Source organism: Pistacia vera, unplaced genomic scaffold, assembly GCF_008641045.1.
Source record: "Pistacia vera cultivar Batoury unplaced genomic scaffold, PisVer_v2 Contig260, whole genome shotgun sequence".
Lineage (NCBI taxonomy): Eukaryota > Viridiplantae > Streptophyta > Magnoliopsida > Sapindales > Anacardiaceae > Pistacia > Pistacia vera.
The window spans coordinates 487,029-504,805 of NW_022196069.1; the positions used below are offsets into that span (position 1 = coordinate 487,029).

General features: G+C 37.4%; 1 protein-coding gene across 1 annotated transcript in view; it reads left to right on the forward strand.

The window, feature by feature from the left end:
• LOC116132779 (shikimate O-hydroxycinnamoyltransferase-like) overlaps nucleotides 1-13,440 on the forward strand; it is a 33,834-nt gene extending 20,394 nt beyond the window's left edge. Inside the window, exons 2-3 of the mRNA XM_031418450.1 lie at nucleotides 11,875-12,325; nucleotides 12,422-13,440. Of these exons, the coding sequence (XP_031274310.1) occupies nucleotides 11,903-12,325; nucleotides 12,422-13,351 (1,353 nt within the window). The 5' untranslated portion in view covers nucleotides 11,875-11,902 and the 3' untranslated portion in view covers nucleotides 13,352-13,440. The remainder of the gene's footprint in view (nucleotides 1-11,874; nucleotides 12,326-12,421) is intronic.
• The last annotated feature ends 4,337 nt before the right edge of the window (nucleotides 13,441-17,777 follow it).

Consider the following 17,777-nt stretch of genomic DNA (forward strand, 5'->3'; position numbering starts at 1 on the left):
CATATTCCTTAAATCTAACACCCAAACTGCCAAGAGGCAAGAACAACGCTAATGTACACCACCACATCAACAAACTGCCAAGAAAATAAAAGACCTTGAGCCATACGGCTAGGGGTGGAAAAATCCGGTTAACCGAACCGGTTAACCGGATTCTTGAACCGAACCGGTTTTCGGTTTACAAAATAAACTAAACCGAAACCGGTCCGGTTTCGGTTATTAAGCGGTTATAAACCGAACCGAAAATTCGGTTCGGTTAATCGGTTAACCGGTTAATAAAATTAATTCGGTTCGGCCCATTTCACACACTCCACTTATGGCCCATAAGTTATGGGCTGCCTTTTTGGCCCAATTTAGCACACTCCATTTTGCACTTTTTCTTTTTTCCATGTTTCTATTTTTTTTTTAACACTTAAAGTTATAAACTTATATCTACTGTAAATTCAATTACATTAATAAACTTATATTTATTGTAATTGAATTTGAATTCATATAATTTGAATGTACATCAAAATCAAATATTAATAATTTTAAATTACAAATCAAAGATTACAAAAACAAAGATATGATACAAACTCAATTACAAACTAAAAAATATACAAACTATACAAACAAAAAAATAGTCCTCTGTTGCCAACTTAGTTTCCACAAAATCAAACATAATAAACACATTTCCACATCCTAAAATTACAAATCAAACACATGAAATGAATAAAATAAGAAACTATTTCCACAAAATCCAAATTAAACACATGATTAAAACTAGCAAACACATTTCCAAAAAAACAACATAATAAAATTAAAACTAGCAAACACATTTCCACAAAACAACATAATAATCACATTTCACAAAACAAACCTAAGTACTAACAAGCACATTTCCAAATCAAATAATGAATGCAAACTGAGAAGATATACAAGAAAGTTCACAAAGACAAATCTAAATATAACAAATCCACAAAAATGATTTCAAAAGAGCCTCCAGCAAGCAATAACTGTCCAACTGCAAGCACATTCCAATCCATTGCAAATGTCAACTGTCAAAAAAAAAAGTTCCACAACTTGTTAGATAGCTTCCATTTTAAATTTCTTTCTTTTTATAAGTTTGTCCTCAAATCTAGAAATTAGTAAATAAAGAACAAATAAAACTAAATAAAATCATAGTATAACCTGGTTATTGGAAATTTGGATTGCCCTTCAATCAATTAGTTGAGAACGAGTACTTTTACTCTGAAAGATGGAAATTCTACAAAAAGTTGGATAAACACATAATTAAATATTGAAAGTATAATTAACAAATCCAACACATACATAATTAATTAATTGAAAGTAAAGCAAAAATTTTACCCGACTCAATTTTCGTCAACTCATCCAAGGTGTCCTCAATAATTATTTGATTACTGAGTATATTAAAAAAAAACACATCAAAAGCTACCATACTGGCATACTGGAGCCCAAGAAGCACTTTAACTTTAGAACTCATCAAAAGCTACTAAACTTATCCACAAATAAGCACTTCTCAAATATATAATACCTCTAAATGCATAAAAAATAGAATCTGGAAACAGATGAATGGGATTTTCAATTTTTCATATTACTGTCAAAGTATATACATTATCATTCCAACACTCATATAGACAGTAGACACAAAAGGATAGCTCCCATCATCAAACATTGCTAAATGCCTTAAAATTGAGTTTTTTTCTTTTAAAAAAAATTAATTATCAGCCTGCCTCATCCCGTCAATGGTCACCAACAAATACAAAGAAAAAAAGCCAAAGAAGAATTGGTCACCCACCGGAGACAGACGATGACGTGGAGACTTGGTGAAGGAAGAAGAATGGTGACCGCGACTGGTGACTGCCGTGCCGACCGTTAAGCAACAGATCTGAGAACAACAGATCTGAGAACTGAGAGTGAGAGACTCCGGCGTGACCGCGTGACTCCGACGTGAGAACTGACAACTGAGACAGAGACTCTGAGAGTGTGAGAGAGAGACTAACGGTTACTGGGGTCTGAGGTGAGTGTCTGAGTACCGGCGCCGGCGCGAGTGCGTCTGAGAGCTGAGTACTACCGTACTGGAGCAGTGGAGCTGTCGTCTGCTGAGCTGGAGAGTGGAGCTGCCGTCTGCCGAGCTGGAGAGTGGAGCTGCCGTCTGCCGAGCTGGAGAGTGGAGATTGGAGTAGACTCGTACTGGAGCAGTGGAGCTGCCGTCTGCCGAGCTGGAGAGTGGAGAGTGAAGATTGGAGTAGACTCGTACTAGAGCAGTGGAGCTGCCGTCTGCCGAGCTGGAGAATGGAGACTGGAGTAGACTAAGTAGTGAAGACTGATGAAGACTGAAGGTAGTGAAGTGAGTGTCTGAGACAGTGAGACTGAGTGAGATCGTGAGAGTTGAGACTGTGAGAGACTGAGAGTGTTAGATGGTGTTAGGGTTTGGAATTGCAAATGCAAAATAAAAATGTAAAAATAAAAATGCAATAATTTTTTAAACATTTCGGTTCATAAAACCGGTTCTGGGTAACCGGTTTTCTTTTTTAAAAAAAACCGAAACCGAACCGAATATCCGGTTTTTTTTAATATCCGAACCGAAACCCAAAAAAAAACCGAATTTTCGGTTCGGTTTCGGTCCGGTTTCTCGGTCCGATTCGGTTTTCGGATTTTTTTTTCCACCCCTACATACGGCATCAACACTCCAAAACGGCTAAGATAATGTCCCATAGGTTTAGGGTTATTATCTAAGACCTCCCCTGAGGTTTCAAGAAACATTGCAACATGATCATGATCAAACGACTCTTAAGCAAAAAGCCCCTACATGCAAGTCTCCTAACCTTAGGATACTAAGTTGGCTCTGAATGCCTGTATATGGCACTGTTTTAAAGCTTGACCCGAGCCTTGACCTCGTCAAGTGCCCAAATCCCGGGTTGACTGGTCCAACCGATTGGACTGGCGGGTTGGGCCGATGACGTTATTATAATGATGTCAACTAAAATCCAAATGACGCCGTTTCAAAGAGGGTATTATTGACTTTTTAAAACTTATAAAGAAAACCCTAAATTCCTTACTTTTATTCATTTTTCCCATTTCTTTCTCTCTTCTTCTACCGTCTCCCTTTCTTCTCTCCCTTGCATCTTTTTTTGATCTACCATGGCTACCGGTTGGACCTCAATAGTGTAGGCTTCATGGCTGCTCCGCCACGATGTAGATTTCGTGGCTGCTCCGCCACGGTGTAGGCTTCGTGGCTGTTGGATCTATTCGCCATGGTGAAGGCTTTGTGACTACTAGATCTATCCGCCACAGTGAAGGCTTCATCGTTGTTGGATCTATCCACCATGGTGAAGGCTTCATGGCTGTTAGATTTCCTTTTTTCCATTTCTTTTTCCTCTTCTTCACCTGTCTTGTTTCTTCTCTCCCTTGCATTTTTTTTTTTCGATCTACGATGGCTAGTTGGCTACTTGGGCATCTTGTTGGCTTTTTGACATCTTTACCTAAGGTTTTCTCGAAAATATTGACTTGGTTGCAATTTGTTGGTTGGACTGTTTGGTATTTGCTATAATAATTCTTTTCCATCCAACAATCCATGAATTTGAATTTTGAAACATTGACTGTTATTATAAAATGTTGTGATATGTTAATAGACGTTTAAATTATGATAAAAATTGAAGATGGAGAACTGGAAATTGGAAGAGGGGAAATTGTTTTTAGGGAATTTTGGTGACTTAGTTGTGACACCGGTCTGGTTGAACTGACGGTTTGTCACTATTCCTCCAGTCCAAATCTGGTTCATTCCGGGTTAATTGTTAAAGGCGGGTTTAGAAGGTTTTCGGATCGGTGTTGATGCTAGCTCCCGGTCGAATCGGTTTGACCGGTCGGTCCGGTCTGGGTTTTAAAACAGTGGTATATGGTAAGGATTTTGGATTAGGCAACCCATCCCTTTTAAAGGGGTATCATACGTTTTGCCAAGCCCATCCAAAGAAAGGAGTTTATCGTTGATCATATGCTTAGAAAGCCATCACATGTAGCTGTTCAAGAAGTTATTTTACAATGTTGGAACTTGCCAGTTGATAAATAATTATAGAATAATGTTACACTTATAAAGAAATCTTATAAAGATCTTCATACAAAGTGATATGACAAAAAATGAATGAAAAAGTGAATATAATGAGTTTGACTTTTTGTTTCACTGTTCCATTCATTTTTTGTCACCTCACTTTATATGAAAATCTTTGTAAGTATAATATTATTGATAATTATAAGCTTAGCTCCTCTCGAAGTCGAGATGATACAATATGCAATTCATTGACTAACACAAACAATTCTTTTATTGCATTGTTCATTTATGTTTATTAAATCAACCATTTATATGTATTTATTAATTTTTGAATCTATTATCTTAAAAAGTATTTTAAAACAAAAATGTGGATTGAATCGAAAAAAAGAAAAAAAAAAAAAAATAGCCGATTTGGCTTGGTGTAGTGGCTACATGGTGGGGTGGGAAGGCGGGTTGACGCAATAATAAGCGCTGTCATATATATGACGCGGTTGTGTGGGTTTAATGTTTTTTTTCAAAACTCTAGGTGGCTAATTGATCTTTTCCCAAAAGAAGAAAGGGAAAGTTCCACAAAATACCATTTCTCCAAAGAAGAGGAGGAGGAAGATGAAGAAGAAGAAGAGAAGAGAGAAGCTATTCAGTTTGGTTTCAGTCTCGTTTTTGATTCCGTAACTTTGCTATTTAATTTTATCAGGATTGGTAAGGTTTTAAATTCAGTAAAATTTATGTTGGGTTTAAGAAGCCAGCATTGGAGGATCCTGTGAAAACTATCAAGATCCCAAGGCAAATCCCAGAGCAGCCCTGGTACATGAACCCGATCTTCTCTATCCTCATCGGAGGCATTCTTCCGTTTTGAGCCATCTTCATTGAGCTCTTTTTCATTCTCACCTCAATACGGCTGCATCAGTGCTACTACATATTCGGTTTCCTCTTCATCGTCTTTGCCATTCTCATTGTCACCTGTGCCCCAGCTCTGCAGTGAGGATTACCTCTGGTGGTGGTGATCATACCTCACTTCAGGTTCTTCAGCATTCTATCTCTTCCTTTATGCAGCTTTCTACTTCTTCACGAAGCTCGATATCACCAAGCCAATTTCCGGGATCTTGTAATTCGGTTATATGCTGATCGTCTCCTACGCCTTCTTCTTGCTTACCAGTACGATCGGTTTCTACGCGGCTGATCAACTCGTCAGTTAAGATTGATTGATTGATTCACCAGTTGCTGCGACTGAAAAAATAGTAGCTGGCATATTTCCACAAAATGAAGCACAAATTATTTCCCAGGGAATATTTTGGGTGCCCTCAAAATTCCAGAGTTAATTTGGATTCAGTTTTGAATCATAAAACCCCATAGAGATTGTTATTAGTCTTCTTCTTCTTTTTCTTCTTCTTCTTCTTGATACAGGGTTCAATGGCAGTTCCAGTTCTTTTTTTTTCCTTGTTAATTGTTCTTTTCTTTACTGTTTTGTATGAGACTTGTTAAGAGGATTCTATTAAGGAGAAAAAGGAACTCTTGTATTGAAATTACTTACCCTGTCTCTTTAACAAATGTTGTCTGTACGGCTGTACCTATCAAGTCTTATCTGCCATGCACTGAGAAAAATAATAGAAAAATTCAATTCATACTTGAGAAGATTATTATGTGTCCTATATATATACATACATGTGTACATATATGATATCATTGACGTGATAGCCCCAACACTTGTACCTTGACAAAACTTCATTATCATTAATCTCCATCAAGCTCCAATAATTCTACCATCCTTATCTTTTATTTCAACTTTATCTGAAGGCCAAAGTCTTCTGATTCTCTCTACTGCTATTTGTATTCTGCATTTCAAAGAACTTATTAGGTTTTACTCACCCAAAATACGTATCAAAATTTCTTATTAATTAGTCCATACTTTTCAGATTGTTAGCTTTATATAATTATATATATGGAGATTCATGTAAAGAAGGTAAGTGTTGTACACCCAGCTCAAGAAACGCCCAGCCACTCTCTATGGATCTCAAACTTGGACCTTTTCAACGCACAATTTGGTCAGGTGCCTATGGTGTACTTCTACAGGCGGCCGCCGCAGCCGGCGTCTGATAGATCTGATTTCTTCGACAGTTCTCTGCTTAAGGAGTCTTTGAGCAAAGCTCTTGTGGCGTTCTACCCTTTGGCTGGAAGGTTGGGAAGAGATGGAAATGGGAGGCTGCAGATTGATTGTAATGGAGAGGGAGTCTTGTTCATAGAGGCTGAAACAAGTTGTGCTATGGAAGATGACTTCACTCCAAGTTTGAAGATGAAGCAGCTCGTTCCAGCCATTGATTATTCAACAGGCGATATCTCCTTTCATCCACTGCTTCTGTTACAGGTACGATCACAATAAATATATATTCGGTAATTCTTAAGTCTGTTTATTCTTCTCAATGTATATTATGTAATTTATGATTCTAGGTAACTTATTTCAAGTGCGGAGGAATTTGTGTTGGGATTGGGTGGCATCATATTTTGGGAGACGGAGTTTCTGCATTTCATTTTATCAAATCATGGGCTGAAATAACTTGTGGCTTCCCTATTAGCATTCCTCCCTCCATTGATAGAACCATACTTCATGCAAGGATCCCATCTCATCCTACATTTAACCACAGTGAATACCATCCCCCTCCTCCCATGGATATTCTTGAATCACAATCAAGTCCTAGACCCACTTCCATGGCGAAATTTCGTTTATCACTTGATCAAATCAATTCTTTTAGAGCAAAACTAAAAAATGAGGATGGAGCCACGTATAGCACTTTTGTGATTTTAGCAGCACATATATGGCGTTGTGTGTGCAAGGCACGTGGATTGCCTGGGAATAATTTAACCAAACTACACATACCAACAGAAGGACGAGCAAGATTGGATCCTCCACTACCATTGGGGTATTTCGGAAATGTGGTATTTACTGCTATACCGATGGCCTTGGCAAGTGATATTCAATCAAAACCGTTGATTTACACTGTAAAGATTATTCATGAAGCGTTAAAACAGATGAATGATGAGTATTTGAGGTCGACATTAGCTTATGTGGAACAATATTATAATGATCGGACGAGTCTCAAACAAGGAGTTTTTAGTAGTAATTGTCCTAGCCTAAAGATAATAAGTTGGGCCCGAATGCCCATATATGATACGGATTTTGGATGGGGCAATCCTTTTTTCATGAGTCGGGCTATTGTCCCTTTTGAAGGAGCTTCGCTTATCCTGCCAAACCCATCTAATGAAAGAAATTTATCTTTGATTATATGCTTGGAGACTCCTCACATGGAACTATTCAAGAAGTTGTTATACACGGAAGGAGATGCCCCCGTGAACAAATATTATAAGCATAGTTCTTTATGAAAGAATAAAAATAAAAATAAAATAACATCTTCTTTTATTCTTATTTATCGTTCATCTATATTTATTGATTATTGATTAAATCAACCATATATATGTACTGTTTATTAAATTCTTTTATCTATTATCTTAAAAAGTATTTTAAAACAGAAGCGTGATTGAATTGAAAAAAATAAAGAAAAAATAGCCGATTTGGCTACTACATGTGGGGTGACGAAATAATGAGGTTGGGGAGAAAGCGCCGTGATATATGATAATATGGGGCGGTGTTGCCGTGGTGGGGGTTTATTGTTCTTTTTTCAAACATTAAGGGGGGTAATTGATCTTTTTGCAAAAGAAAAAGGGAAAAGTATTATAAAATACCATTTGTCCAAAGAGGAAGCAGAAGAGAAGGGAGAAGCTGTTCAGCTTGGTTCAGTCTCGGTTTTGATACTGTAACTTTGGGATTTAATTTTATCAAGATTGAGGTAAGGGTTTAGATTCTGTAAAATTTGTTAAAGCTCTTTATGGAAAATTACTTCAACTTTGGAGCACTTACTAATTTTTCATGATCAAAACCAGTGGGAGAAAATTCAAGATTTTCTCATAAATGGAGATCCACGTAAGAAGACAAGTGTTGTACGCCCCGCTCAACAAACGCCAAGCCATTCTCTATGGATCTCAAACTTGGATCTGCTGAACGCACACTTCGGTCAGGTGCCTCTGGTGTACTTCTACCGGCGGCCGGCGGTGTCTGAAAGATCCGATTTCTTTGACACTTCACTGCTTAAGGAGGCTTTGAGCAAAGCTCTTGTGGCGTTCTACCCTTTGGCTGGAAGGCTGAAAAGGGACGAAAATGGGAGGCTGCAGATTGAGTGTAATGCAGAAGGAGTTTTGTTCATGGAGGCTGAAACAAGTTGTGTTGTTGATGATGAATTTGGTGATGATAACTTCACCCCAAGCTTGAGGATGAGGCAGCTCGTTCCAAGTCTTGATTATTCATCTACAAATATCTCATCTTCCCCGCTGCTAGTGTCACAGGTAATCCTTTAATATGAACTACATCCACTCTTATTGAAAGTATAATACATTTGAACTATTTTAGTTTTGCCATCTCTTTACTAGTTTAACATGAGTTTAACATGAGTAAACGACATATTCCCACCCAAGGTTTGACGAAATCCTAAGTTAGTATCATAGATTCCATTTATTCCAGATTCTCACCCTTAAAGTGACGAAAAAACGTTTGATATAACGGTAAAGGGGTAAATTGGTCATTTTACATGGGCGACGCATGTTAGTAGACCACTGCCTCTAACAGCCCTCCGGTGCACATTAGCAGCTGTCGTTCCCGACGTTTTTTGCTCTTTTTCCGACGATTCTTCCACCTTAAATCACCCTTGTCACCACCGTTTGAACCCCCTTCCTCCCCTCTACAAAACCATACCATTCACAACCCCTCATCACTCGCCCATCGCCGGCCACGACATCAAAAAACGGTCGATGAACACGAACTCTCGGCCAGCAAATGACGACGAAACGGTTGCTGGGCAATAGGGTTTTTTATATATTTGGAGACGGTGGTTGCATTGGTGGTGTCCAGTTGGATTTTCACCGCCAGAACCGACCGGAATCAGGTGAAGAACACCGAAACCCTAAGCCTAACGGCGTCGGCGATTGGAGGGGCAAATGAGTTAGGAACCAGAGGGGTTTTTGGATGACGGACTACGGGGAAGGTGATAGAGGTGACCAAGGGGTTCGGCGTCACCGGAAACAGCCCAGATTGGGCTGTTTCCGACAAGGGTGTGTAGTGACCGAGGGTGTTTTTGATATAATTTAAAAATAAAATGGTAAGTTATAATTCTACTAATTTAGGGGTTAAAACATAATTTATTAATTTAGGGTTAAGGGTATTATAGTAATTGTATCCTCTAAACCCTAAAAATTCATAATATTACTTTAAGGGTGAGAATCTAAAATAAATAGAATCAATGATACTAACTTAGGATTCATCAAACCTTTGGTGGGAACACGTCGTCTACTCGTTTAACATTTAATAATGTGCCTTGTCTATGTTCAATGTTTTCTATTACTTTATTTAGTGCATTATGACTTAATAGTCCATGTCAATATTATATGTCCAATATTGAATGTTATCATCTAGGAAGATGTACCCCGCCCATCATATAATATAGTTATAATATAAAACAAGCAACTTTTCAAATTTTATTGTTTCACCCATTAAAAATGTATTTGTTCATTTTGGCCCTTTAGTTTAATAAACTTTACACCTTAACCCACCCTTAGGTAGCTCAAATGGTAGGATGAGCACTAAGATATGTGGGTCTCAGGTTTGAATTCTCTGGCTCCTAAGATTTAAGTAGATGATCATGATGGTGGGATGCTGTGCTAATCGCCTTTAAGGATTAGTCGAGGTGCGTGCAAGTTGATCTGGATACCCTGTTTAAAAGAAGAAAAAAAAAAAAAGCTTTACACCTTAGCCTTCCAAACATAATTTTTCGTTCCGTCACGGATTACAAATTTAATGTTCTATATTATGAGTCTTATATATGTTTAATATTATATATTATGTAATTGATCATCACTTTAATTGCTAGGTAACTTATTTCAAGTGTGGAGGGGTTTGTCTTGGCGTTGGATAGCATCATATATTAGGAGATGGAACTTCTGGATTGAATTTCATCAAATCATGGGCTGAGATATCATCTGGTTTTTCTATTAGTAACCCACCCTTTATTGATCGAACCATACTAAAATCTAGAACCCCACCTTATCCCACATTCGATCACATCGAATACCACCCACCTTCTCAGTTACAATCTGGTGTTTTACCCACTTCCATGACTAGAGTTGAACTATCACTTGATAGAATCAGCTTCCTTAAAACAAAATTCAAGAAAGATCAAGACGTCACGTATTCCACTTATGAAATTCTAGCAGCACATGTTTGGCGTTGCTTATGCAAAGCTCGTGGTTTGCCTAATGATCAAGCAACTAAGTTGTACATACCCACAAATGGACGGTCGAGGTTCAATCCTCCACTCCCATTGGGGTATCTCGGGAATGTCATATTTACTGCCACACCGATTGCCTTGGCAGATGATATTCGATCCAAACCGTTGATTTACGTTGTAAAGATTATTCATGAAGCATTAAAGCGAATGGATGATGAGTACTTGAGATCAACATTAGCTTACGTTGAAAAACATTACAATGATCTAACCGGTCTCAAACAAGGAGCCCCCAGTTGCAATTCTCCTAACCTAAGGATAGTGAGTTGGGGTGGAATGCCTATATATGATACGAATTTTGGATGGGGCAGTCCAATCTATATGGGCCGGGCTATTGTTCCATTTGAAGGGCAATCATTTATCTTGCCAAGGCCATCAAATGAAAGGAGTTTCTCTTTAATTATATGCTTGGAGACTCGGCACATAGAGCTCTTCAAGAATTTCTTTTACAGTGAAGGAGTTGGCTCCATGAAAAAATATTATAAGCCTAGTGCTTTATAAAAATAAAAAATAAATTAAAATTTAGGAGTGAATTGTTCATCTCTTTTAAGATTGTAAGCATACCCTGATGAACAATATCTTCTTTTGGTACTCTATATTTTGTTCACGGAGGCTGAAATAGGTTTTGTTATTGATAATGAGTTTGATGAATCACAATCAGGTCATGAATCCACTTTCATTGCTAGACTTAGCTTATCAATTGATAATATCAATTTCCTTAAATCAAAATTAAAGAAAGACCACGGTGTCGATTTTTGTAGCACATGTATGTTACTCGATGATCAAACAATTAAATTATACATACCTATAAATGGACGATCAAGATTAAATCCTCCACTACAATTTGAGTATCTCGAGAATATGACATTTATTGCTATACCAATTGGCTTAGTAGGTGATAATCAAAATTTCTGATTTACACTATAAAAATTATTTACAAAGCATTAAAGCGAATTGATGATGAGTATTTGAGATCGACGTTAACTTGTATGGAACAATATTACCACGATATGATTGACTCTTAAAAAAGGAACCCATAGTTACAATTGTCCCAACCTAAAGATAACGATCTAGGTCGAAATGCTATGTATAAAATAAATTTTGGATGGGACAGCCCAATATTTATGGCCCGGGCTATTGTTCCATTTGAGGGCAATCATTTATTTTTGACAAGCCCGTCAAAAGAATGAAGTTTGTTTTTGATTTTTTTTTTTTAATTAATAAAACGTAAATCACATGTTGTTTCTTTTCTTTTTTTATATGGAGATATGTACATCTAATAACAAATCCAATTTTTATTATTCAGTATATATACACTCTTTTTTATCTGGTTTTAATCCGTGACTTGGGATTTTGTCAAGATTGAGGTAAGCTTTTAGCTCTGTACATTTTGTCAGAATAATTATGAAAATATCTTCAACTTTTGAGCATTTATTAATTTTTCAGGATCGGAACCAGAAATTTCTCACAAACAATGGAGATTAAAGTAAAGGAGACAAGTGTTGTAGGCCCAGCTCAAGAAACGCCCAAGCATGGTCTATGGATCTCTAAATTGGATCTGCTGGACATACACAGAGCTCACATCCCTTTGGTGTACTTCTACCGTCGGCAACCGTCGCAGACGGCAGATCGTTCCTATTTCTTTGGAAGTTGTGTGCTTAAGGAGGCTTTGAGCAAAGCTCTTGTGGCGTTCTACCCTTTGGCTGGGAGGTTGGGAAGAGATGAAAATGGGAGGCTGCAGATTGATTGTAATGGAGAGGGAGTCTTGTTCATGGAGGCTGAAACAAGCTGTGCTATTGAAGATGATTTCACTCCAAGTTTGAAGATGAGGCAGCTCGTTCCAACCATTGATTATTCGACAAGTGATATCTATTTTTATCCATTGCTTCTGTTACAGGTACGTACGATCCCAATATAAAAATGTTATCATCTTATTGTTGATGTTTCAGTCCATTATTGTTCCCAATATGTATCACGTAATTTATGATAATAGGTAACTTATTTCAAGTGCGGAGGAATTTGTCTTGGGATTGGGTGGCATCATATTTTGGGAGATGGAACTTCTGCTTTTCATTTCATTAAATCATGGGCTGAGATAACATCTGGCTTCTCCATTAGTGTCCCACCGTTTATTGATCGAACCATACTTCATGCTAGGATCCCACCTCATCCTACATTTAACCACATTGAATACCATCCCCCTCCTTCCATGGATATTCTTGAATCACAGTCAAGTCCTAGACCCACTTCCATGGCGAGATTTCGTTTACCACTTGATCAAATCAATGCTTTTAAAGCTAAACTAAAAAATGAGCATGGAGCCACGTATAGCACTTTTGTGATTTTAGCAGCACATATATGGCGATGTGTGTGCAAGGCACGAGGGTTGCCTATGAATCAATCAACCAAACTATACATACCAATAAAAGGACGATCAAGATTGAATCCTCCACTCCCATTAGGGTATCTCGGGAATGTGATATTTACTGCTACACCAATTGCCTTGGCAGGTGATATTCAGTCAAAACCGTTGATTTACACTGTGAAGATTATTCATGAAGCGTTAAAGCAGATGAATGATGAATATTTGAGGTCAACGTTAGCTTATGCGGAACAACATTATAATAATATGATGACTCTTGAACAGGGAGTTCCCAATAATAATTGTCCTAACCTAAGGATAGTAAGTTGGGCTCGAATGCCCATATATGATGCGGATTTTGGATGGGGCAGCCCAATTTTTATGGGCCGGGCTACTATCCCTTCTGAAGGAGCTTCGTTTATCCTGTCAAGCCCATCTAATGAAAGGAGTTTATCTTTGATAATATGTTTAGAGACTCCTCACATGGAACTCTTCAAGAAGTTGTTATACACCGAGGGAACTGCCCTCATGAAAAAATATTATAAGCCTAGCTCTTTATGAAAATAAAATAGGAGTGAATTGTTCATCTTTATTAACGTTGTAACATGGCTCATGAATAACATATTTTTTTGTGTTTCACAATTTTTTATGGTTACGTTTTCCTTGTTTTCTTCTTTTGAAAATGTCATGAATCGTGCCTCCGTATTTGGAACACATAATACACAAGAGTTTTAATGTTAGAGTATTTAGACTCATATATAACACACGACGTTCCTTGAATGAGCATATGTCATTTCAGCCATATATAATCTTATAAGTGGAACTTAGACATTACTATTTTCATTAGGATTTTTATTATATGTCTTAACACAATTTAGTCTTGATCCGTTAAATTAAACACCAAAACCTTCAAAATATGCGTATGATAAAGGATAAATTGTTATTTCAGGTATCTAAGGGACAAAGTTGTTAATTGATACCATAGGAGGGAATTAACAGTTGACTCTATGAATTTGGAGAACCCATTAAATATCTTATTGGAATTTTCATAATGCTGAAAATCTACTTTGGAACAAATTAATGATTTCTAATTTGACAAACAAATATGTGTACGTACTCAATTTTTAATGTATGTATTACTTTTCAAAACCTTTGATACGTTTATTATTTTTGTGAAACCATAAGAGATTAACGCTTATCCATATAGGATATATATGGATGATTAGTTGTTAGGAAGGGCTGATATATATATTTTAATAACGTGTGAAACATGTGTTGACATATTTTTAAAGGAATTAAATTTTCTGCTCTAAATTTGGACCAGCGGGTTGGGCCGATGACGTCATTATAATGATGTCAGCTAAAATCCAAATGACGTCGTTTCAAAGAGGGTATTATTGACTTTTTAAAACTTATAAAGAAAACCCTAAATTCCTTACTTTTATTCATTTTTCCCATTTTTTTCTCTCTTCTTCTACCGTCTCCCTTTCTTCTCTCCCTTGCATCCTTTTTGGATCTACCATGGTCACCGTTTGGACCTCAATGGTGTAGCCTTCATGGCTACTCTACCACGATGTAGGCTTCGTGGCTGCTCCGCCACGATGTAGGCTTTGTGGCTGCTAGATCTATCCGCCACGGTGAAGGTTTCGTGACTACTGGATCTATCCGCCACAGTGAAGGCTTCATGGTTGTTGGATCTATCCGCCACGGTGAAGGCTTCATGGCTGTTGGATTTCCTTTTTTCCATCTCTTTTTTCTCTTCTTCTACTATCTTGTTTCTTCTCTCCCTTGCATTTTTTTTTCAATCTACGATGGCTAGTTGGCTACCTGTGCATCTTGTTGGCTTTTTGACATCTTTACCTAAGGTTTTCTCGAAAATATTGACTGGGTTGCAATTTGTTGGTTGGATTGTTTGGTATTTGCTGTAATAATTCTTTTCCATCCAACAATCCATGAATTTAAATTTTGAAACATTGGTTGTTACTATAAAATGTTGTGATATGTTAATAGGTGTTTAAATTATGATAAAAATTGAAGATGGAGAACTGGAAATTGGAAAAGGGGAAATTCTTTTTAGGGAATTTTGGGACTCAGTTGTGACACTGGTCCGGTTGAACCGGCGGTTTGTCACTATTCCTCCGATCCAAATCTGGTTCATTCCTGGTTAATTGGTCAAAGCGGGTTTAGAAGGTTTTCGGATCGGTGTTGATGTTAGCTCCCGGTCGAATCGGTTTGATCGGTTGGTCCAATCTGGGTTTTAAAACATTGGTATATGGTAGGGATTTTGGATCAGACAACCCATCCCTTTTAAAGGGGTATCATACGTTTTGCCAAGCCCGTCCAAAAAAGGAGTTTATAGTTGATCATATGCTTAGAAAGCCATCACATGTAGCTGTTCAAGAAGTTATTTTACAATGTTGGAACTTGCCATTTGATAGATAATTATAGAATAATGTTATCTTTACAAAGAAATTTTATAAAGATCTCCATACCAAGTGATATGACAAAAAATGAATGGAAAAATGAATATAATGAGTTTGAGTTTTTGTTTCATTCTTTCATTCGTTTTTTGCCACCTCACTTTGTATGGAAATCTTTGTAAGATTTCTTTGTAAGTATAGTATTATTGATAATTATAAGCTTAACTCCTCTCAAAGTACAATATGCAATACGTTGACTAATACAAACAATTCTTCTATTGCATTGTTCATTTATATTTATTGATTATTTATTAAATCAACCATTTATATGTACTTATTAATTTTTGATTCTATTATCTTAAAAAGTATTCTATAACAAAAATGTGGATTGAATTGAAAAAAAAGAAAAAATAGCCGATTTGGCTTGGTGTAGTGGCTACATGGTGGGGTGGGAAGGTGGGCTGACGCAATAATGGGGGCGGGGAAATAGGCGGCTAGGCAGATATATGAGGCGGTTGTGGGGGTTTAACGCGTTTTTTTTTCTAAAAACTCTAGGTGGCTAATTGATCTTTTCCCAAGAAGAAAGGGAAAGTTCCACAAATACCATTTCCCAAAGAGGAGGAGGAGGAGGAAGAGAAGAAGAAGAAGAAGAGAGCAGCTATTCCGTTTGGTTTTCAGTCTCGTTTTTATTCTGTAACTTTGAGATTTAATTCTATCAGGATTCAGGTAAGGTTTTAAATTCAGTAAAATTTATGTGTGCTTTAAGAAGCCAGCATCGGAGGATCCTGAAAAACTAACAAGATCCCAGAGCAGCCTGGTACATGAACCCGATCTTCTCTATCCTAATCGGAGGCATCTTCTGTTTGGAGCCATCTTCATTGAGCTCTTTTTCATTCTCACCTCAATATGGCTGCATCAGTTCTGCTACATATTCGGTTTCTCTTCCATCGTCTTTGCCATTCTCATTGTCACCTGTGCCGAGATACCATTGTTCTCTGCTACTTCCACTCTGCAGTGAGGATTACCTCTGTTGTGGGAGATCATACCTCACTTTAGGTTCTTCAGCATTCTTCTCTTCCTCCATGCAGCTTTCTACTTCTTCACGAGCTCGATACACCAAGCCAGTTTCCGGGATCTTGTCCTTCGGTTATATGCTGATCGTCTCCTACGCCTTCTTCGTGCTTACCGGTAAGATTGATTGATTGATTCACAGTTGCTGCGACTGAAAAAAGTAGTAGCTGGCATATTTCCACAAAATGAAGCACAAATTATTTCCCAGTGAATATCTGGGTGCCCTCAAAATTCCGAGTGAATTTGGATTCAGTTTTGAATCATAATACCCCATAGAGGTTTTCTTAGTCTTCTTCTTCTTCTTGATACAGGATTCATTGCAGTTCTAGTTTTTTTTTCTCTGTTTTGTACAAGACTTATTGAAGATTGTAATCGGTTTCTGTGTCATTAATGTTTCTTCTATAAAGGAGAAAAATGAATTCTTGTATTGAAATTACTACCTGTACCTATCAAGTCGTTTCTACATGCACTGAGAAAAATAATAGAAAAATTCAATTCATACTTGAGAAGATTATTATGTTCCTATATATATACATGTGTCTATATGATATCATTGGAGTGATAACCCCAACACTTGTTCTTTTGATAAAACTTCATTATCATTAATCTCCTCCATATTCTACCATCCTTATCTTTTATTTCAACTTTATCTGAAGGCCAAAGTCTTCTGATTCTCTCTACTGCAATTTGTATTCTGTATTTCATAGAAGTTAGGTTTTACTAGCCCCAAATAAGTATCAAATCTTCTATTAATTAGTCCATACTTCCAGATTGTTAGCTTTATATAATTATATATATGGAGATTCATGTAAAAAGGTAAGTGTTGTACACCCACTGCAAGAAACGCCCAGCCACTCTGTGTGATCCCAAACTTGGATCTTTTCAACGCACAATTTGGTCAGGTGCCTATCGTGTACTTCTACCGGCGGCCGCGCAGCCGCAGTCTGATAGATCTGATTTCTTTGACAGTTCTCTGCTTAAGGAGGCTTTGAGCAAAGCTCTTGTGGCGTTCTACCCTTTGGCTGGGAGGTGGGAAGAGATAAAATGGGAGGCTGCAGATTGATGGCAATGGAGAGGGAGTCTTGTTCATAGAGGCTGAAACAAGTTCTGCTATGGAAGATGACTTCACTCAAAGTTTGAAGATAAGCAGCTCGTTCCATCAATTGATTATTTAAACAGCGATATCTCCTTTCACACTGCTTCTGTTACAGGTACGATCACATAAATATATATTCGGTAATTCTCAAGTCGTTTATTCTTGTCCATATAATATTATTTATGATTCTAGGTAACTTATTTCAAGTGCGGAGGAATTTGTGTTGGGTTGGGTGGCATCATATTTTGGGAGATGGAGTTTCTGCATTTCATTTTATCAAATCAGGGCTGAAATAACTTGTGGCTTCCCTATTGCATTCCACCTCCATTGATCGAACCATACTTCATGCAAGGATCCCATCTCATCCTACATTTAACCACAGTGAATACCATCCCCCTCC